The sequence below is a fragment of the Rhea pennata genome, chromosome 3 (assembly GCF_028389875.1).
Source record: "Rhea pennata isolate bPtePen1 chromosome 3, bPtePen1.pri, whole genome shotgun sequence".
Classification (NCBI taxonomy): domain Eukaryota; kingdom Metazoa; phylum Chordata; class Aves; order Rheiformes; family Rheidae; genus Rhea; species Rhea pennata.
The window spans coordinates 64,689,063-64,713,153 of NC_084665.1; the positions used below are offsets into that span (position 1 = coordinate 64,689,063).

A 24,091-nucleotide genomic window follows, 5' to 3' on the forward strand; every position below is an offset into this window, starting at 1 on the left:
AAGAGGTACCTCACTATAGAAAACTTGCCTTCTCTCTCCAGCACATTATGCCTCTGAAGACATAATCCAGAGTCTATCAGAGTCAATGGATTGACATCCATTTGGATCACGGTCCACATGTTCATTTTGCTTCATCCTAAATGGAATGGGTACTGCTGTAGTGGAACGTGCTTTGTAGAGCACAAACCTCCTTATCCTGGATGTGATCTCTGAGGATTAGCTCCTACAAGAGAGGCTGTGTACAGTGCTGTTACAGTGTGCATTTTGGTTAACAGTAAATATCTGCTTGCAAACCTGAGCAGAAGGTTGAAGAAAAGCTCTGCAGTGCTTCATCCACCTCCTCTATGCTGGGGAGAGCTATAAGCCGAGGAAGAAGAGCTTCAAGTGACTGAATAAACAACCGTGCGCTGTGCTGATCTGCTTCCTGGTTTTTCAGCAATTTCAGAGAGAGAGCAGCAGTACGTAAGGACTTGTGACCTGGACAGTCCCTTGGTGTTTGCTCCTCATCAGCCAAAGAACAATTGTCAGAGCCTATGTCTGAGACATCTGATCTGCCAGAGTCTTTCTCTGCTGCCATGGAATACTGGTCACATGAATCAAACTCAGTCCTAGAGAGATCCTGGTCATCTACACTGAAGTTACTTTCACTGTATCTGGATCCATAGGACCGGGTCTTGCAGTCAACTGATAAAAAGTTTGTTATGTCTGGATAGACTATGGTGTGGCTTCTCTGAACAACATCTGGCTGGTCAATGGTTTCTGACTCTGCTTCTCCGTAATGAATCTCTTTGTTTTCATGTCCAGCTGGAGATGGCAGTGAGTTTTTTTGACTTTCCAGATTATCCTCTGGAGTTGTCTGTCCCATATCCCCCTCCAAAGTGGTCTGACCAGTGTCTGTGGTAACACTAATGCTAATATCAGGACTCTTCTCATTTCCTGATTCCCAGGCAGGATGTTCTGAGGACAGAATGCGCCTCTGCCACCTGAAATCAGCATCATTGATCTCCATAGAGTCTCTACTTGTCTCAGTCCCATCCTTCAATTCTTCCAGGCGCCGGAGCAGCAGGTGTATCTGCTCCTCACTAAGACCCCTCCCTTGGCTTAGCTCATCTAATGCTCCAAGCAAGGCAAAGACGCAGGACACTGAAGCATAACATGCTTCAATACCACCTTTGATGCAAGCTTCTGTCATCCCATCCATGACACTACAATTAAAACAAAACAGCTTAAGTTATGCAGTCTCTTCCAACGGCAAGCCCATGTGGCTATCATCCAACTCCATCCCTCCAAAATCAAGAAAAAAAAACAGAAGAGAAATTATCCAGTAGGAGTATTCCTGAGAAAAACAACTAGAATTAGAACAAAGGATGACACTTCCTACGTGGATATGGCCATTCTGTAAGGGGAGCAGCAACCAGGGAAATAGCTAGTGTGCATTTGTAACAGCATATACCATGTCTCCCTCTATAGACAAGCACTTGCACTGAAAAAACCAGCATCTTTGAAGATAAAGCCATCTATGTCCCCAAAATCATCTTACCTATTAGATCCGAAATTTTTAAGAACTAAAAATACCACTTGCCCAATCTGTCAATGTTTAAGTTCTGGAATAGCTCCTTTGACCTCATCTGGGAAATGTATCTCCAAATAAGCAAACAAGTTACCTAGTTGCAAGGTTAGGGCCCCAAAGCAAGAATTTTCAGCTGTAACCTAACATATTTGGGTATTTTGGTAAACTTCACTAAGTGGTTATCTGTACCTTTAAAAACAAGCTCAGACTTACTAAAAACCAGTACCAGCTTTTACCCCTCTTCCATTTTCACAGCTTATTTAACCATGTAGATACCCTGGCTCTTATTGTGGGTATGGTTCTGAAAGTACAGCTGTTTAAGTGTCACATGGGCACTGGTTAAGTGAGAAAAGGATAAAAGAGGAAACAAAGCGTACAGTTTGAGAAGATCCAGATGGGATTTCCTTTTAGAAATTGACCTCTTCCTGGATTCTGGCTCAGAGGAGCAGGGCCCTGCCAAATCACAAAGCCTTCGAGGACTTCCAAGTATCTGAAAGAAGAGGGAACAGAAGTTATTGGAGAGTGATCTAAGCATTGTTCAAACACATTAAATGAGTCGTAGATTTGTCAAATCCTGAAACCTGAGGTACTATCATGATAAATTGTCACAGGAAAGGAAAACAGTACACTAATGATCTACATAATATATTAAAGCTACCTTACCTCTTTTTAAAAGCAGAAAGGGAGAAAAAAAACCTATATACACAACATAAATTACATGCAGAATGTTCTCCACTTTCTTCAACATTTTTGACTGAAATGTGTTTCAACTGATTCTACATGCAAGACAATCTTGATGACTCAATATGGGGCAAATATCTTGCATTACATTAAATACTGGTTGGAAGGGAGCCCTTCTGTTGAGTCACCTAGCTACCCAATGCTAGAATTGGACACAGAGATGCAAAGTGATTCCCTCCAACTCAGCCTGCTGCGTGGCAAGTCCTGTTAACAATGCCCAGCAGGAAATACAAGGAGAAAGGTTAATGAGCAGAAAGAGAGAACAGATACATCCTGCTGGAAATAACCTCAGTCTGAGTTTTGCCTAACTGTTGCAAAGGCTGTTTTCTTGCTACTTTTTAAAACCAAAGGAAGGTAAACTCTAAGATGACTGTGAATTCAGGGAGCAACCCAACAGGTGGCTATGTGCTGTTAAGAGATCTTCAGACATACAACCACCTGCGCATGTACAAGATAAAAAAAAATCCTCAAAGGAGATCACTGTTCCTGCAAACAATGCAAGCTGCCTTGCATTACACAACATGGGAAGAAAGCTGCACATATGAAACAGAAGACCCCATGATGTTAGCTGCTGCTCAGAGAAGTCCCACAATTCTAGTGTTGTCACTAGAACTGGGCGAGAAGCCAGAATGGACTAGATCTGGCTGCTCAAGACATTGGCATCTTCCCTGTGACTACTGTAATAAACCTTAAGGAAACTGTATTTCAAAAACCTGGCGCACAATCAAAGTATATATTGAGCTTAATGTTCAGAATACTACACTGTGAAAATGAGTGACTCCTTCTAGCAAGCAAAGATGCCAAAGAAGCTGAGAACAGGATCACTATACTGTATGTCACCCCAAAAAGCAGTCATGACTGCTCCATGCAGTACCACTGCATGAACACTAACAGCATTGCCATAGCAGCTGGTGTGTTGGAGACAATATTATTATGACTTTGTAAAAGTTTTTGTCAGAGTGGCTTCAATGTAGCAGCTGTGCTCAGAAAGGGGGATTTCAACATCCCTAGCGTAAGGTACAGAAATGGATTGCTATGTACATCTTAGAAACATTTACTGTTAAGTGAACATTTTGCTTTACTTGCCAGGATTTGCACCTGCAATTATCCTACCTCTTTCATAATCTTGATGGCTTCTACTCGGTGCTGCGGTGGTGGATAAAGCAGTATCCGGTGATAGAGAGACTGCAGCACAGGCTTCATGGATTCGACTGATCCCACCAGTCGAACCAGTTCTGCTGCAATGTAATATATGGTCCGTGCAACAGGCCCACTAAGGGCAGGTGCTGTGGACGAGCACCCAGAACCCCGGCCATGATCAGAGACCCCTGAGGACGGTGAATCAGTCTCAAGACAGATGCTGCTGTGGGCAGAGGTGATAGTTTTGTCATGGATTGGATTTCCCAGGATTACTACTAGGGCTGGACAAAGTTGCTTCCTGAGAAAAAAAGGAGCAGATGGTAACTGGAAAAAAAACACTCACAGGAACAGCTTGAAAATAGCCCACAGTTAAATCAGATACAAGCTTCTTGTTTTAATGATCAGTCAACAGCATTAGCTACATAGAGAAACACACTACGCCAGGCTTTTTTAATCTTCCAAGCATCAGCATATTAGTACATATGGAAATATATTTGGATGCTTTTTAAACATGGTACTGATATGCAAGCACCATGCTTCCCTCCATCTGCTTCTTTCATTGGCCACAACCTGTCACAAAAGTAGTAACTCTAGGTTTTTACTGCCAGGTGTTTCTTCTTCTATCCAACTTGTGAGTTTTTTTTTTTTTAAAAAGATCAAATAAAAGACAATCTCTACTGAGTAGAAGGTCTGATGTTCCATAATTCAACTGCACATAGCATATATTTTAGTAAGCATCCTTGGTTGTGAGCTTTAGTTTTGCTCGCTTTCAAGAACATAATTAAAGCTTTTCACAATAACGTAAAGCATGCAGTGTAACTCCTCATATGCTGCTGTGCACTAAACACACTGTCCTTTCTTAAACTGTCATTGAACAGGAGCATTCAAGTTAAGTGATTCCACTCCAGCTCCTCATTCCTCTTCCTCACCAGTATGGTGGAAGCAGAGCCAAAACCAACTGAGCACTTTGCTCCATCAGTTGTTACTTCATCTTTGCCCTCCTGTACTTGCCATCTTATTTTAGCTCAGAAGACTCTAATTTAAAAAGCCAAGTGCTGCATGGTAATGCAATCTCAACTTTGATCTTCACCTGTATTTTCTTAAGATTTTCATGTCAACCCAGAATTTTCATTGTTTCTCTTAAAGTGCTTGCTAAAACAGCCAGGCATCCTGAAGTCACAGTAAGACAGCTTCTAATCTGACATCAGATAATGACTGAATCTGTTTATTTCTCCAGTCAGGTACTTTTGAAAACATATGAATTCACTTCTTAAGAAAGGTGTCTGCCTGGTTCCATTAGAAAACAAGGCTGTTTATCAGAACAGGCATAAACACAGCTTGCAACAACAACACATTCCCCACACAATTTAGTCCCATCCAAGTGCTTCAGTACCCAACCACGGATCAGAAAAACACAGAGCTAATCTCCTCTATCTGCTCCTTCTTTATCTTCCACATGACGACTATCTACAGAGTTGTGTGCGTGTAGGCAATAGCTCCTTAAAGAACAAAGATGATCATCAGTCTGTTTTACAACATCGTTAGACAGCTAATAGATTAGTGTATACTTATACATGCTATAAACTAAAAATGTAATTTTGAATGTAAACTGTTTCATGTCTTCCTTGTGTTTTTTTCACCTTCATCTTATGCATGTAGCTCGAGGAGGTATGATCTTTGGCAGCCATGCTTGCTTAAGAAGTTCTGCCTCTAATGGCTTGTCCCTATGATACACTTGTACCTGTACAAACACCTGTAGATTTACAGTGTAAGCTGGATGTGAACTTAGAATAAAACAGAAAGAATTTTCTTTTAACACAGACAATTTCAGTGACCTTGCTTACTGGCTGGCCCCACAACAGTCACATAAGCATGAAGGGGTGAATGAAATTCAAGGGTAGAAGCTTTGGAAAGGTTTTGCCATGAAGGAGAGAATTCTCTGACTTTGCTCCTATATTAGAGCTCCCAGAGGCCTCAGCATAGGGTCCCTGTATGAAGCCAACAAGTGTTACTAACCTGGGAGACCTCTTACTGCTGTTGCCAGTGAGTATTAACTTCTCTGATTTTCTCAGAATGGCAAGGGGAACAATAGCTACCCCTGCATCTTCTGTCCTCAGAAATGGACCCGAGTCAAACACTTCTATTTCAAAATCACAGAGTAAAAGTACAAGAAACACATTTGCAGTTAACAGTCACATATATCTTCTATTAACACGATTGTCCTCCACAGTCAGGATGGACATCCTCATTCTGCATAGACTGCAAGGAGCTGTATGTTAATTTCATTTTTGCTTTATCACTATGAGTCAATTATCCACATGCTACAAAAACAAACAAACAATAAAGCACTACTGCAAACAGAAAGAGGGATAAGAATTATTTCAGCTGCTCCAAGATGATGGCAACCAAACAGTGTAAAGGTAGAAGTAAACACTAAAGAAGTGAAATTCTTCTGGTGAAGTGTATTAAAAAGAGTATTTCTTGATAAAGTGGAAGCACTATTAAGATCACATAGCTTGAACCCTTACATAACCCAGGTCATAAGCATTTCTGGTCTCTAGCACATCATCTTACAGTAATCCAGCTTATCATCCTGTATTACTGCATTAAACCAGGATCTCAACAACACTCTTCTAAAACAAACAGAATACTTATGTGTTTAACAACACACACAAATTGGAACTATTGCAGAAAGTATAAGAGATTATGAGTAAGGCCTTGTTCTGACTAAATACATTAGACTCCATGACAGTGATAACTTGTTATAGGATTTAATGTGCCAGTTGAACATGACATCTAAATCAATCTTACATGAAGGATGGAATGAACTGATATTAGGTAAACTGTGAGTTCCCCTCATATTGGTGATTTATTACAGCTTTGTTTGCAAGGGAGGCAGGGAAAGTCCTGAATACTTCTGCCACTCTTCAGATGTACTCACCATATGAGATCAGTGAATCCTTTGTGCTGGTGCATGTTGGGAGAGGAGCTATTTAACATGGAGAGGATGCACTCCAAGTAAAGAAGCTGAAGTTGTCGATTATCACTGACAAAGAGAAAAAACACTGTTCATGTCACATTGAAACAAAGATTATTTAATTTTTAAAAAGAACTACATTAGTTCACTTGAAAATTATACTATAATTTATATATATATATAAATATATATATAATTTATAACATTGACGTATTTTGCATCTGCCTGTGGATTTCCATCTGTGATCCATGTGTATCATCCCATTTATTTCATACTGATCATATGCAGTGACCTACTACTATTTAAAGGTAATAAAAATAGATTTAGTTCATTAAATTCAAAAGTGAGGAATAAGAAAAGAAACATATGTGAAAGAAGAGGAAGAAAATAGAGATAACTATTCAGTCTGAAAACCTGAGGAAGAAGGAACCCTTAGGCAGAGGAAAAGGAGATACCAGAGGATCTGGGGATATAAGATAGTTTCCTAGTCCCTTCAGGCAAACCGAAGGGCATAAGGACACTCTTTTCTGATTATCTTTTATGCTTTCTTGATGACAGTCAAAATGGTCAAAAGTCAATGTCTATAGGCAGAAAGTTGCATGATTACAAGGCTACTCTTGGGGCCTTGTCAGTTACTCTGTCAAAATAATGAACAACAAAGTGAGCTTCTGGAGGAAGAACAGGAAAGACAGTGTGAACACTCAGAATCAATGTACTTGTTCACGTACAATGTACTTGCACCGATTTTCAGAATTAGCTGCAGGATTCAAGTGACAAGCCAGTCTGACATCTGCCTTATGAAGGTAGCTCCCCATCCTAAAAGCACTCACATTCTACTTTTCCTTTCCAAAAAGACTAGGATTTTTCCATTCTCTTTTGGTGCCCAACGAGTGCTGGATGAATATGTTTGCTGATGTACAATGGTAGGTAAAGAAAACTAAAAAGAACAGATTTATCTTAGCTGAAACTAAAGAATGAGAAATCTCTGCTTTTCTGATTGCCTTTTGTTCACCTAGCTGAATTTTCCTCTGAGCAGAACAGTGTCCATTTCACACACCACATGGAGCCTCTGAAATTAGGTTCCTAATTCTATGATATGGCAGTTTTAAAAGTTTTATAAGTGCTGACCTATATCTTTTTTTAAAGGTGATAGCTTTTTCCTTACAACTGTCCATACCTATCTGAAAGGGGATGCACACATTCCAGGCCTTCTTTTCTGACAGTTTTTCATATATGTCTTAAAGTATATTATCAACATGTTGCAGTTCATACCTGCATAAGAGCGCATAGAGCATCGTGCTCTCACAGACTGCTTTGATCCCACTCACCATCAAACCATTTTCTTGCAGGTAAGAAATTCATGTATAATGGACTAATACATTGCAGTCCTGCACACCTCAGTGTAGCTGTTCTGTTCGCATCACTACTATTGCAAATTCCAGAGTCCCAAGGATTCCTGCAGTCCTGAGACAAAATGCATCTCCCTGCACTCTTCCTCATCTCCCTGCACTCTTCCTCATCTCCCTGCACTCTTCCTCATCACTCATAGTTGGGCCTCCCTTAAAACAAAATTCCAGTAAACCTGAAATTTAGGAGAGGGAGATACACTGGTCTTCAAACTAAGAGATTAGAATGGCAGTATAACATATCAAAACCTCACTTCATTGACCCAGCAGGGTTAAGGAAATAAAGGCTCTTCGTTCTTTCCTTCCCTTGGAAACTCATGGAATTAAATTCTTCAGGAGAGTAATTCTAATTAAATTTATTATATGCACATTCAATTAGAATCCTTCATTATGTTTTGCTGTTAATTAGAGACCCAAACAATCTAGATGCATAATTACAAGCATGCAGTAAACCACGGTTTGTGAGTATTTTCAAGTCCTACGAATCTCTTATTGTGCTTTAACTACAGCATGCTTCAATGTGTTCTGTACAGTTTCATGGGGAACTGGGATTTTTTTAAGCCTTTGAAGTGATTTTGAAAGATCCTGTCAGGTAGTTTAATTATTTCATATCCATTAATTCAAAATGTTATCACTTTGTGGACAATAGTTATCAGACAATGGCTATTTACAGCTTCATACATGGGCAAAATTCCAGTTTGATACAAAGAACAAATGTTTCATCTCTTTTCCCCACTTGCTATTTTCAGACATACACTTTTGCAGATCTCTTACTATTACCCTGTAACTTTGTACACAGTTCCAAAAACATTCTGTTAGAAGATTCAGAAACATGCTCTTGATATCCCCAAAACATACTGATCTTCATGAATCTGGATATCGATTAAGCAATGCGCTAATTAGAGACACTCATGGGAGAAAAAAATCTACCAAGAAATCACACAAAAAGACACAAGTGCAATCTTTGGCTCTGACTGTTCTTAAGCCATAGTTTTCCTGAATATGGTAGAACATATAAAGAAGTACCAGTGTATGTGTGTTCTGTATTTCTCCCCTTTCCCTGAATGCACCATAGGCTACTGTCAGAGATATCCATAAGTCTGTCATAAGTCTGTCACATAGGCTAATATCACAGATGTACTGAGCTTGGTGGTCCAACCACAGAGACAATCTTTTGCTACAAATTAAACAGCTTGAGATCACCCTTTTCACTACCATTCAGGTGATACTCTTTGCAACTGGCAATAGTAGCAAGTTATATCTTAATTTATTAATACAAAACTGATGTTGTCAAGCGAAAACTTGCTTTTAACTTAAAATCTTAAAATTATTTCTAGCTTGCTATATTTATACTTCTGAAATAATGTTTTATATTGCTTTTGGTCAGTCTCCTCTCTGCCACTTAAGGTTTCTTCTGTCTTATTTCTTAATAGACCATTAGTAGAACTATGCTAAAATGTCACAGGGAATAATCCTTAAACTTACAAGTAGTTACTGTTAAAGAGTATTGGCCAACAAGAGACTGCAGTATTTTGATACAATTTAACACCCTATGACTGCATAGAATGGCAATTTAAAAATTAGGCTCATGCATTAGCAAGTATTTAGACTATATGATATTCCTAAATTTAAGGAATACTTTGGTAATGCAAATTATTTCAGTCTGATAGATGCTTTTTAAGAAGGACATATTAATTCATTCCGCATATTAAGTATTTCTATTATATTTTCCCTTATCTCTTATAATTATTCTTCCTTCTACAGTGACAGCTTTCATGAAATCCAGCAAGACAGAGAAGTTACTTACAGATTGGAGTCACTGTGATTTATTGGAGGCTCTTTAAAGCTAAACAGTGTACAGAGAAAATAAATTTGTTTTTCATCTTAAGTGAGGATTAAATAAATGCATCATGAACAATGCTTTCTTTGATAATCATTATATTTTTAATGTAATGGACAGTTTTACTCCATGATCTCAGAACTAGTACAGAACAATCACATATGTCAGTGAAACTCCCAATCTCCCAGACAACAAATTCAAATTATAAACTGAAATAACTCACTTTATGACAGCCTGGAGCTTCTCACAGAGCACAGTGAGGACAGATACAACATCATCACTAAGAGATTCAGCAGAAGTACCTCCAAAAGGACAAAGATCAGTGGAATTACATATGTGCAGCTGAATTACATCCTCAAGTCACCACATGGACTTTCAGAATTCCCCTAGCCCCAGTGACACAGATCTGTGCTTCTTAATGATGAGGAGGGGCTGCCAAAATTCACAGATACAGCAGAAAGTTCTAAACTGGAAAGTGATTTCTGCACAACGAATAAACAGTAGTATTAAACCCAGAGAGAGTGCTGACTGCCTACTTGCATTTACAGATTTAAAATTGGATTCAGGTAAGAAGAAGAGAGAGAGGGAAGGGGAAGAGGGAGGGAGGGGGGAGAAAGAGGGAGTGGGGAGAGAAAGGGAGACACACACTGGCTCAAGCACGTATGTGGCTGTCCCTGCAGTTTCTCTCTGCTACAGGTTCTAATGCCTGGTCAAGTCCTGATCTTGAAAGGGAATGCTTGTGTACTTTAAAGATTTCTGGCCGCACCCACACAAGTCCTCCTGCAGAAATCCAATAAGAAAATCAAAAGCAGGAGTTGTTTTTAACTATCAAGCAAGGCTGCGGAAGTTAAGCCAGAAGAGAAGAAGAAAAATGTCTCTTGTAAAACAATAGCATGAGAAGTGTGAACATAGTGATGCACTTCAAAAACCTCTCATTATACAAATGGCATCTCTCACCTAAAATACAACAGTCATCTCCAGGCTCCACATCCTGCTCAACAAATCTGTTTCAATTTTAGGAAGCAAATCTACTTCATTTAAACTTTGTCTAAGGCACTGAAACTCCTTAAATATAGGAGTAGCACCTCGAAATTACTATTACTATGCTAGGCAATGCTGTTAACATGATTCAGATGAAGACACAATTGAAAATATCAGGAGCTAACAGGGCTGTCTCAGTTCTTACCACAGATAGCATCAAGGTATGAAGAAGTAAAAAAAGCTGAAGATGCAATTCCTGTGAAGTCAGCAGTAGTAGCTGATGAAAGGAATGTGAAGAATAAAAAAAATGGATTAGAAGGAATCACTAAAAATGTGGTACAGATACCTTGACTCTTGAATTTCTGCAGGGCATCATGGTTCTCAATTGTCTGTTGAAGAGAGACAAATGTGGTATAATCAATACAAGTGGTAGAAAAACACTGTTAAAGCAAAACTTTAAGAGCAAAGCTTTCTTCCTCAACAAATTCATTCCCTCTATCTGTTCTATTTTGTTGTTTTTTTGTTTTTTGGTTTTTAAGTGAGGCTTCTGCAACATGTTCTCAAAAATACTAAAACCTGTTTCAAACAGTCTTTGAGATTGGAGGCATTTGCTTCTCACTGAGTTGGACTAGAATTCTCAAGTCCTTAAGGGAATTCATATACCTGCGAGAACACAGTAACGACTAGGCATGCAGGTTCATTGAAAGGAACTGAGTTGAAAGTATAGTCTAGACTCACAAAGTGCTTAGAAACTAGAGTCATTCGAGTATAGTTTATCACAACCTCATCACTAACGTTAGAGAGCCAAGACAATTGTGGCAGTCAGGAAATGGAAATGACCTCTTAGGCCAGTTAGTTCAGCTGCAGGATAGGCCTCTTCCTATCAATGCACAAACCACGGACAAGATCAAGCTGAATTCTCTTCCCGAGTATCAACAACATACTAAATTAAATGCAGCTCCTATATATTCTCACCTATTTGGCAGATTAAGACCAGAACTAACAAAATTCAATCTTTAGACCTTTTCATTTGAAAGCAAAATTTCAAAACTGCATTTTCTTTTTTCTAAATGTTTTGTCTAGTAAAACAAAGCCACTTGACACAGACAGAGTATGAGCATGTGTAAACCTAAGAATTCTGTTTTGTAGTTGCTTATAAGGATAACAATTACACTGTTTTATTAAAAAACCCCAAATTGAAGCAGTCTTAACTCAAAACGGACATAAGGAAAAAAATCTACGTAACTATGGTCCTTATGAATCATACTTTTTTGATAATATCCAAAGCAGCATGATTAAATACATGAAGCCAAAGTCATTTCACATTTGCTGAGACCATTTATAGTACAGCTTCACTGACAAATTGCTGAGACTTACCACAAACTGCTTTCATAGACTTTAATAATGCAATAAAGGCAATAAGTATTTTTTTTTTTTTTTGCTAATAATTAAGCAGACAAATAATTCCATGGGCCAAGTTGCTTCACTTGCTTAAATTACCTTTTTTTTTAAAAAAACCAAAAAATCCACCTTAGTTAAACTTTCAACATTAAAGAGTGTTTTCGGTTTATGTAAATATTTGTCATGAAAACATTTTGGCAAAAGGATTTCAGTAAATCTCAGGAAAACAAGTAAAAAAAAGAAAAAGGTTAGGGCAGTCTGACCTCAGAACAAAGCCTTTTTTGTTTATGGAAAGAGGAAAAAATCAGCCAAGTATAGCTGACAATTGGCGAGCTGTGTTTCTGATAGACTGCTCTGAGGCAGGCACTGAATCAAAGCTCAAAAAAGCTTTAAAATAGGATTAATTGTGGAAGTCTCAAATAAAAGCCATCGGCACAACAAGCCACTACAACACACTGCATTCAGAGAAACAAAAAGGTACACAGTCAAGGATGTGGAACCATTTGTTGATGCCAGAAGGCTCACCATATTTTCTTGCTTTTGCCGTAACTGTAAAGTCAAGTCACTCAACATTTGGCTGAGGGTTGCCCGCACAGCGGTGTTAATGCTCCGCTGGTGACAGCTAGATATATATGTCTCAATGCAAACCTGATGAAGAAACGAGATAGCAGTATACAAATATGAGCTGTAACTTACCAGTAACACATTTTAGGAGGATACCAAAGTCTCTTTTGTGCAGAAAGCCAGCCTTCTCTACTGCTCCACAGTTTTATAAGCACATAAATTTTTTTCAGTGATATGAATAACTGAGTAAGTAGCATCCAGAAGCAGCATTCAGTTTACCAGTTAATAAGTCTCAAAGCTGATGGAACAGTTAGGCAAAATTGGCAAATTCTTCCCCTGCTGTCAAATCCAAGTGATTTTGGCATATGCCTTCTGCTGTAGATAATTCTTTAGATGTTGTTTCAATTGTTTATTTCTAGATATTTATCTGAAATCATAATTCTGCAATTCTGTACCTCTGATGTAAGTATCTTCCAATTCTTACAGGCCATTGCTTCTGCTATATTTACCACTTTTTCTAAATACTGTAGCGTATTCGTATATACACATATGTAGTATAGTATATAGTATTATATATAGAATAGCATATATTATTATATACTACAAGATACATACCTGCACCTGAAAGCCTTTCCAAACATAGCAAATACAATCACAATTTATCATAAATGGTACAGATGCTGACTGCCTTCTAACAACTGGCAGTCAACCAGAGGATTTCTCAGATTGGAGATGAGCGAGGTGCCAAGGTCGCATTGAAAGGACATCAATCCATTGCTCACAGGTTCTTGCTGACCCTTAGCTGCTTCCAGATTTTTTACACTGTGCTGCAACGGGAATCCTTCTTGACCTTTGCCCCAAGATGACCTTAGGCAATCAGTTACCAAAGCCTAATGCAGCTAGGATCCTGGGGATAGAAACTGCAGCTGGCAGTGTGCTATCCCTTTTCAGGTTTGCTGCGGGAGGTGATGGCCTCTGGAAGAACCACTGTAAGTACTAGTAACCATTATACCTACTGCTCAGTAACTACCACGCAGGTAACAGTCTTGATGCAGCTTAGTGGGTTTCAGACAGAACTGCAAAATACAATCTTCTCAAACTGTGATCTGAAAAAGCAGTTTTGGTCCCTTTGGCCTACACCAACCTTTATGATCGACAATAACCAGAAAACTGTTCATATACAAATATATGTACATATGTACATATATATGCTCGTATACATATAGCTTTACGCTTTCACTTTGCCATCATTCAAATGTATTTGTAGCAAGAAGGATCATGACTAAAGATTAAATTATCTGTGAAATACATATAATGTTATCAATGATATGCAGGAGGAGTATGTATAAATGTGTCTGGTGTACAGATGTTCTTGAATGAGAAGGTTATTATACAACGTAAAATCATTTTTGCAGTTCCCCAATGAGGATGAGGTTTTAAGAGGGGAACATGAAAGTGACCTGATTATATAGGCTAATCCTTATCGATACAGGCTTGGACAAGACTCTTGATTGTTTCCAACTCCTACTGAAAGGAAACAAAGCTAGAGCACTGACTAAGAGAGAGGGGCTGAGAGTTCAAGGCTATGAAGTTGAAGATGGACATACTGCTGGCACACTTCTGTATTTGTTAAAACAGAATGAAGAACAATTAAGATTCTTTTGACCTTTTTATGTTGGGCCATGAGCACAAGAAAGCATGACTGAATTTCTTGGATATAATGATATTTTAAGTGAGTTACCTACATTATGACTTATATCTTCCCTTAAAGTAGTCAACTAAATCTAGAGATTATTAGCAACTAGCTAATAACTAGCTGTTATTAGCAACTGTTCCCATCTTTCAGTTATCACCTGAAGTCCAGTGGACAGAGAATCCTGAAGCTCAGTGACCACAGTGACTTCACCTCATAGCTGGAAGAGCCAAACCATTCCAGTGCTGTGGAGCCCACTGCAAAGGCTGCGTAATCGTACTCTTTAGCTGTATGTCTTTTTCTGAGTTACTGAAAGAATTGATGAAATATCATTCTTAGAGGCAGGCTGACTTTCTGGAAAGAGCATGGTTGATACCTCCTTTTTCTCTCCCCTTCCCATGTCCACTAATGGGCACCAGTACTATCCATTTGAGCTCCAATCTGACAGAAGGCCTGTGTTCAAAAACACCAAGATACCTTTTGAAAAGCCACTGATGAAGAAGCACCAGTAAAAATACGAGAGCACAGGACCCCAAAGAGGTGTGCAATGGACATTTTGATCATTTCATGCATTCGGGGACTTCCAGCTCTATAGCATGCAAAACACAACTAAGAGCAAAACACAGAAGGGTTAGCAAATGCAATACAAAAGAGTCACAAAAACAAACTACCAAGAGGTAGATGGGAATAACAAATATACACATAAAAATAAACGACAGTCAGAGCATGAATTACACTTTCTTGCAGGGGTGCAGGCAAGTGTGAGAGGTTGCACACAGCAAGATTTACTCCATTTTCAATACTAGCAATATTCAAGCTACTAAATATAGTACTCTTCATATTGGGTACTTCACTAACATGAGGCTAAAAATATTCAGAAATACTTTGTATCCACAAACTGAGAATGTGCAAAACAGCCAGACTTTAGCGGTGTCTGTCAGGGAGAGTCCTCAGAGAGGTAACCCCACCAATGCACAGGCAGCAGCTTTCTCATTCTGCAGTGACTCCAATCTGCTGTGTAGGGCAGGCTAGAGAAAGTAAGTGGCTTACTTGGAAAGAAATACTGAGTAGTAGGGGCATAGCAGCTAAAGAGCTCCTCTCTGTCATCCTTCCATTACAGCAAGACAGACAATAAATGCTGAAGTCAAGAAAGTGCTGGACTTGAAAATCATTTTCTGTTCCCTACTGCTTACAGATGGCAGAATTCAGATGCAAAGGAGAATTAAGCACAATTTTTAAAGCCTTTGCCTTATCTAAAACCTAGCCAGGAGGCACTTGAGGAAGCATGTATGTGCCTAGAGGAATTTGCAAAACAGGAGGAGCGAGGCATTCACTACGGCAGAATTTTCTTGAGGACTGTGGGAAAAAACAGATATACCTGCAAATATTCACAAAGGAAACACACTTGCTCTATATGGATTGCTTATCCAAATTTCTTGAAGGAAATAAAAGTTTTATTGGTTTTGCTGGCATATCTTGTCAGTATTACTGTATCTACATTGGGGCTCTTGCTCCTTTTAAAGAGATAGGACAACCTATCATTGCACTAACTGATGTTATTTTACTAGCAAAGATTTTTTAAGAGCAAGCCTGGCCTTTTGAGAATCAGCGTGGTGCAACTACCAACAGTAGGATTTAACTCCTCCTATGAAACCAAACTGCCAATTTTAAGGATGCTTTAAATGAATAACAGGAACATTATTATCCATGTTCACAGACAGAACAGAAATCATGATTTCTAATACAGTCTACAGCAGAAAAGTGTGGCTGCTTGATCGCTTTTCCCCAGTTTTAGGTAGTGCTCTGAAAGACTGAAGTCTGAAGGGTTTAGAGCTATGATTTTCCCAGCATGTTTTTTCCCAGCATGTATCTGTACACAGACAGGTACTAAGCTGGTTTCACCAACTTTTTGCCTTCCATGTTAGAAAGTCTGCTGCATAAAACCGCAGCAGGAGAAATTATCCACATTTTCTCCAGTTTGGGATTTAGCACAACTGAAAAAACAGTGGCTTGCTACGAATACTAATTCAGCTCATTCCTGCTGCAGCCTCTACTGATGGGGCTCATAAGAACCTCCAAAAAAGTCACCCATCATGAATTTGAGTCTCACATAGCACAAGAGGAAAAACATTCTAAATTGTGCAGGACATATGTAATGAATACTACTTTTTACCCCACACGCATTATACACAAGCCATTTATGTTGCATTCCCACCTTTTAAAGTCAGTATCTTGGCAATCAATTAGGACAGTAGTGAACCAGTTTTGTTCAGTTCCCTTTTATTCCCATACCCTGTTTTCAGCTTGCAATAGCACAATGCAAGATCTATTTTATTTCTAAACTTAGAAATTTTTGAACTTCCTGGTAAAACTAGCTATATGCACATTACTTTTAAAAGAACACAATATATGTTGGGGGTAAAGGGATGGTGCCTGAAAGGTCAGTGATATTTTTATATAACCTTTATGTTGCTCTACAGGTATTACCTCTCCCCTTTACCGTGTTAACAATAACATCTCTCACCTGGATAAACAGCATAGTAATTTGCAGCTGTACTGAAGATATCACACTTCTACAAACTCTTGCTTAATAACCTGCCCTTAGCAGGTATGTTTTCCTATACCAAAAGCTCCTTTAAAATCTAATTCAGACTAAAATCTAATGGGAAAAAAAGGGTGACTAGTGGCACCAGGACAACACCATATATCTGGAGGTACAGTAAATCCTTTCCTTAGAAGCATTAGGAAAAAGATGCATGTTAACAAGGCATATTACAACCTACACACCTCTCTTGATGAAATTGTTAATTTCATCAATATGTTAATATGTTAATTTTAATGTTGCACCAGGTAAAGAATCATCATAGCGCTATGTTATAAAGAACCCAAAGACAGCATTTTCCTATTCTGAAAGGTAAAGTAAAATAAACATGAGCAACTGTAAAAATGCAACACTACAGCATACAATTGTCACTCAGTTTCCAAAAGTGTGCCTTCCAATGCAAGCCAACAGCCTTGTTCAATTTACAGCTATTTCATCATACTAGACATGAGTAACAAAGTAATACCGGTCCTTAAGAAAGTAGTTGTGACTTGGACTAGTTCAATTTCAGTATATGTATGGAAGACACACTCTAGCTAGTGGTGACACATTAAGCAATGTCAGGATGAAGGCACTCACCTCAGCAATCTTCAACACTGAACTCCCATTCAGCTCAAATGTGGAGGTGTATGTTATACAGAGCAAGACCTTGAACCAAAGAGAGAGAGACGAAAGGCACAAAATTTAAATTTCTTCTGTTATTGCCTCAATTTCCTTCCCTACCCATGTGCTTTAGCCACAGCTTTTCCATTCTTAGAGCAGACATCAGATGCCTTCTGGTATCACATGTTACTGGGATGAAGGAGATGGCACAGTCAGGAGTAAGGAGTTGCCTCCTCCTGAGAAGTTGTAACTGTTAGCCCCAGAAGGGCAACTCAATGGATTATTACTTGCTGTCTCTTATATCTAGCCAAGAAAAGATAGTTCAGAGACCAACTCTACTCTTAGATTTGACAGACAAAATCAGATCATATTTTATCCATGAGCTTTGCACAATTCATGATCAGTCCTTCTATTTCTTTTTATTAGTCTTACAAATGAAGGAGGAAAAAAAATGCATAAAATACAAATTATTACTCACATGACATGGGTACATACATATGTGAAACATATTATGTGAAACTAACCATTGCTCACTGCTCAGCATGGACTGAATTTCTAAGTCTAGATTGTTTCCAGTGTTTTACAGTTACCTGATAAAGAATATCTAAAAAATAGTTCATAAACCACTGCGTTGATAGAATGTTAATAGAACCATGATAGAAGGTTTCACCCACCTTGAACCCAGCAGTGGGAATAAGGACTAAAAGCCCTGTCCAACATTTTACTTTGAAGAGGAGTAGGGATGTGCTGTGATCTAAGGGTGAGTAGTGTGGAAGGTAAACAGGGTGGTGTGGTGACGAGTGCTGTGGGGTGATACTGCCAATGTCTGCAGATATTCTCCCTCCAACACTGTGGTCCCCCCTTCTAAGCCCTCCAACACGAAGGGAGACTGTCAGAGTCTGAGTTACCATCCCCTCCACTTCAAAGAATAAAATTCTCTCAGTGTGGGAATTTATGCCTTGCTGGATATAGCCTGAGTTTCTTGGGATAAGTATACCAGGAAAATATCAATCACATTAATACTAAAGTAGAGGTTCCTGCAACTTCCTCAGCCCCAAGAACCTCCAGTTCTCTGCTTCACAAGGAAATTTGAGGCATCAGCTTAATGTTACTGATTGTTAATTATTTCTCTTATTTATTACAGGCCACTCAGTGGTAATAGGTTTTTATATTATAGGTAGGTTCCTTGATGGCTACTGATGCATGCCACCCCAGGTAATCTCCTTAGCCTAGAAAGAAGAACAAATAAACAACTTTGTCAGACCAGAACTTGCAAACAAACAAATGAACAAAAGGTGAAGGGATGTATGTTTGGGAAGATTATTGCCTGTAGGTCTCTTTAAAGAATGATTTGTTCTGACCTTTTATTGTGTTGTGCAGTTTGCACATTACAGTGAAATGGTAAAAAAATTATAATTTAACAACTTGAAGCAGCAGACTAGATCAGACTGCATCCACAAGCTGGATCATCTTACTTGGTAGTGACCATTTCCAAAACTGCATTAGAGCCTTCATGGGGAAAAAAGAAAAGCTGATTTATGGGTTAAGAGAAAGAGGCAATTCCTTAGTATAGTACTGCTTAGCATACAGCCACTGAGCACTGATCATTACTATGGCATCTTTTTCTCGAAAAATGACTCCTCTGCACAGTTCTTTTGCTCCAGAGAGCAGGGAGGAAAATCCATTACTGGGAAGCAAGCATTCAATAACTAGGGGAGTTTGAACTCAGTACAAGAGGGGCTTTGGACATTGGCTACTTGCTCTTGCAATTCAGATGAAACAGTCTGTCCATAGAAGAACGTCCCACTTTGTGAAGGAAAACATTTATATGCTTCTCCAGTATTTTGACAGTCAGCTGGAAAAGTTTCTATGCACTGAAATGCACTGCATCTTTACAAATATTTTACTCAGCAGAACTGCATTTCACTACCGACTGATCTTTGGACATTTAGCATTAGAGGAAAGTAAGTTTCTTCTTCATAGTTTCCTTTTCCTGTAAAACGGGCAAAATGGATTTTCTAATCTTTAAGTGTTACAGATCCTATCTCCCTAGTAGGAGGAAAGATAAAAGTCCCTGAGCACTAACTCCTGAAACTGCCAGAAAAGGAAATCTCTTTCTCATTATAAATGATTAAGACTGTTACAGTTTGGGTTTCTTGATATAAACTCAGCAAATTTCTCTGAAATTCTGAATGCTGGGACATGGATGAATGCCAACAAAGAGGAAAAATGATAGCTGTTCTTCTACCCACAGGACAAAACCTACAGAACAGCTTGGAAGTAAACAGCTAATTATAAAAAGCTCAGGGTTGTCATTTTTACTTAGTGCTCAGTTCACACCAGCAACATTAAAAACTTGAAAAATGAGCAATTTAATTTGGCAATGAGTGATTTCTAAGCTACTGGCCAGCGTTGCATCCAACTATGGGCTTGACTACTATTTTATTGACATTACTAATTAAACTGTGAGAGCTCAACATCTGTCAAAAAAAAATGGTAATGACAGCCTCCAATTTGTTTTCTACTTACGATGTTGTGTAAAACACAGGCATAGCATACAACTCATCAGCCAGACAGACAACAATATCACCTCCACTGATGAATATTGTGCTGTCATACTAAAAGACAAGATGGACAGCCAGAACCATGACGAACCTAATTTGGCAGTTTGCACATCTTGATTTTCTTCACTGGGCAACATTTGCTTGCTTCTTGTGACTTTCTGCTCTCTTACACAATCTCTACTTTGTATAGCTTTTTAATGCTTAATGCTTTCCACAGATCAAAAATTTGAAGCCATACACTATGGTACAGGGGAGTACAAAACCAGTACAGGCACTCTTATAAGCCTTTGCTTTCGAAGTGACAATCCCTATCTATTTTCCTCTCACTTTGAAAATAAATAAATCTGCTATCTTTATGGAACTGCAGCACAAGCAGTTAGGATATATACCTAACCTTTTCTGTCACATGTACTAATAACCTGTTTGTAACAGGTGAATGATAGAAAAGTCTTGCATCATGTACAAAGGCAATAAGGAAGTGACAGTGAAAAATCTTACTTTGAAGCAAAAGGGAATTTCAGCAAAAAGTCTGCAAAGTTCTGAATGCTACTGTTTGTCTAAGAGGAGGGCAGGGAACCTGCTAGCTACAGAAAGGACATATGCTCTGACCTGATCACATCACAGAAACATTCAAGTCATCAGTTAGACTCCCTGCATATTCCTGGCTTGCTCCAACAGCTAAACAATGCAAGCTGACTTAAATCTCAGAGAGAGGAAAAAAAAAGTCTCCTTTAACAAATCACTCCTAAGATCAAAAAGATGCTCCTTGACCAATGCACAAGACTGCTCCCAGCAGCACCAGCGCTGCTGCAGGGTTCACTTACAGCTCTGACCATGTTTCAGACATTTTAACTTGTGTGTCTCCACATTTTATACAGAACAAACAGGGAGATGGCAGCCTTCCCTCAGTCTTCCGTTTGAGATTACTGGGTGAAAGGTGGGATAGAAAAACAACTTAAGTGTTTAAATCTACTAAAAACACCAAGTCTCTAGACAGTACAATTCATAGGCTGCTTAAGTACACAGTAACTCAAGCAGTCTGTACTGGGGCTGGCTGGGGGGGAGGGGGGAGATAGTTTTTATTGTGCAATGACATTTTACTTTGGTAATCACCGGTAGCAGAAACAGGAAAAAAAATTACAAAGCAATTCCCAGTAGCACCTCCAGTACAAAACATAATTGAAAATCAACTTCCTCCATGTGTTACTGTGACAAGATCTTCATTGCTACAGTGTCTAAAGTTTCTTAAGGATGGACCTGTACGACAGTAGAGATTGCTTCAAAGTCATACAACCTCCAGGATGCTTTAATTGGCTTGTGCTGTCTTGTAAATGCGTGGATGAGATCAAATTTCCACAAATGACTTATCCATCATGAAAACATTTTAGTTACTGGTGAGGCTACGCTTGTCATGGAAAAAAAAATACAAATTCTATTCTCTAGAGTCCTAGGATACCAATAGCAGTACAACACTGCACGCACAGAGTTTTCACAGTGGGTAACATGAAAAAAAATATGTGTTTTTGATAATACACTGTAAGTTAGTTGACATCAGATGATTGTGTAGTATTCCAACTTCAACAGAATTTAATTGACATTACAATGCCTACTCCATAATTGTAAAAAGCTCTGTAAAAGAGGGAACCTTTCTAGGTTATAAGAGTGCTAAGTGTCGTCAGCCAAGTGCTTAGTACCTATTTGAAGTAAAAGGTCATTCACACATTGAAGAGCTTATGGTGGGGGTCACATCAGATAAATATGGTATTTAAGAAATTAAGCAATATTCCCTCAAAAATGAGAAGGAGGAATAAGGTATAATACTTTTGAAAGCAATTTTAATCTATCATCACCTGAGGATACTTCAGCACTTCAGTGTGTTTAAATGCCCAAGTACAACATCCACACACTACTGCCATCCTGCATCTAGTCCAGCACTCAAAGTCCCACTGGCAAAATCCTCTGAGCATCCATTTCTCTCCTAGCTGGGATGCACACAGCCACTTCAGCTCTGAGAGTGCTTAATGGCTTATTTTACTTTTGGGCTAGTACGCTTGTGTGATATGTGTGAGAGGGGACCCCCTCAAACTTCCTCCATCCCTCAGAAAAAAAAAAGAAAACACACCCAGGAGAGACAGTAGGACTACCCTTTTGTTCTCATTCAATTCAACATTTACAGTAAACATTCAGTGTTTCTGCAAAATAATTTGGACAGGAGATGTTTTCATAGTAAGCAGAATATAGAGTAACCTGGTCATATTGCATCCCTTGGCCTTAAAGGAAAACAAGAACAAAAGAAATGAAGAGCATTAATAAACTGAGATATACTGTGCCACTGTGTATCACTGTAAAACACAGCAGATTTTCGTTAAGAGGAGAAAGGAGACAGTGTCTTCCATGAACCAGTGAACCCAAAAAGGCCTTGCTATCATAAGCAACTGGTACTCAGCATTATGAGTGCACCAGAGCTTCAAACAAAAGAATCGTATCTGCTATAGAATAATCTCACAAATTATCAGTGGTGACATGCTGAACATTCCCAGAAGATCATACTCATTAATTCACGAGACTAAAACAGAACTACTGCTGAACACTATTTATGGCGGTTTGAAACCAAGCGAAACCTCTGCTTATGTAGGACAGTTGTAAAAGGGAAAAGAAATGATTTAAGGCAATTGCTTAATAGAAATTTAACAGATTTGCTCAACAGCTCTGGCAGTGGCTTTTGTCTTTTGAATTATAATACTTAAAAGCATGGAAGATTAAAAAAAGGCTGACCAGCAAAGCTGGGATCAAGTTTCCCATTTCACAGATTACAGCATATTTGGGCATATCACATTATTCTATCAAACAGAAGACAGTTAAACTATCAGCAGAATGAAACTGAAACAGAAGAAATACAAAACTCAAAAAAAGTGTAAAAAAATACAGCTCTAATGTTACTTTTCTTGTTAAGGAAGAATATCACTTTTAAGAGAGATTTATATAGATCAGTCATGAAATAAAGTGCTATTCAGTTTGCTCAGGGTGCTTGGAACTTCCCCTAAAACTGGAGCAGACAGTATTATTATGTGTGAGGTAAAGAATAGAAAATGCAAAGAAGAGAAAGCCTATCACCATAAAAAAAATTTAATTAGGAGATCAGTAAAACCCAACAGAAAGAATCTTTAAGCTGATAATCTTTAAAAAACAAAAAAACCAAACAAACCTCAAAACATAGATCTATTTACTGACTATATAAAAGAAAAAAAGAAAGTTTTGTTTCTTTGTTTAAGGCAATCATTTCAGATACAGGTAAGCATAAGCAATTGGGTTTTCTTCATTGTTTCCATAGCACAAATTATGTTGGTTTAAAAAAGTGACAGGATAATAGAGAAGAAATTATAGAAAAAGGCCAAGTAAAGAAGGAAATTAGTGCCCACCCATTCACAGTGACTAATGCAGGTTGCATGTGTGTATGATATAAATTTCACTATTTTCTGACATTAGCTGAAGCTTTCCTTTCTGTATTAGATTAGTTTGTTCAATCACTCAGCAATTTATACCAAGAGCCCTAAGCGTTGCTCAGGCAACGAAAAGCAATACATCAAAGCCCCTGCTTCTCTGCTGCAGCCCCATCCCTTTGAACTTGCTTCTCAAAGGAAAGTGAAGTTACATGCATCCACTGTTAAAATGATCAGAAAGGAAGACAACACACTGATCTGTAAGTAGAAGCAGAGCTGATATGGAACAGGAGCCAGTGTATTCCCTCATTCTCCCTTCTTCTGTCCCCAGAGGAGGCAAAATGCCCCATTTGTCCCCATGCTCCCAGTCCTCCACATCTGTCCTCCCCAGCTCCCTTAAGCCTGCTCTACCCCTCTGCAGCATCTATTGCCATTTAGCTAGGAAAAGGGATTCTGAATACTGGAAGGAAAGTTGCTGGTGCTGGGGAGTCTCTAGGTATTTTGCTTGAAATGGTTCTCTGGGATCCTGGAAGAAAATGACTATATTTAGAATTACTCTCCAAGGCCAA

General features: G+C 38.7%; 1 protein-coding gene across 1 annotated transcript in view; it reads right to left on the reverse strand.

The window, feature by feature from the left end:
• Positions 1–24,091, reverse strand: part of ARFGEF3 (ARFGEF family member 3) — a 100,964-nt gene that overhangs the window by 43,935 nt on the left and 32,938 nt on the right. Inside the window, exons 5-12 of the mRNA XM_062572483.1 lie at positions 17,495–17,563; positions 12,582–12,704; positions 11,002–11,044; positions 9,898–9,976; positions 6,393–6,497; positions 3,425–3,749; positions 1,948–2,060; positions 295–1,205 (exon numbers count right to left, since the gene is read on the reverse strand). Coding sequence (XP_062428467.1) covers positions 295–1,205; positions 1,948–2,060; positions 3,425–3,749; positions 6,393–6,497; positions 9,898–9,976; positions 11,002–11,044; positions 12,582–12,704; positions 17,495–17,563 — 1,768 coding nt within the window. The remainder of the gene's footprint in view (positions 1–294; positions 1,206–1,947; positions 2,061–3,424; positions 3,750–6,392; positions 6,498–9,897; positions 9,977–11,001; positions 11,045–12,581; positions 12,705–17,494; positions 17,564–24,091) is intronic.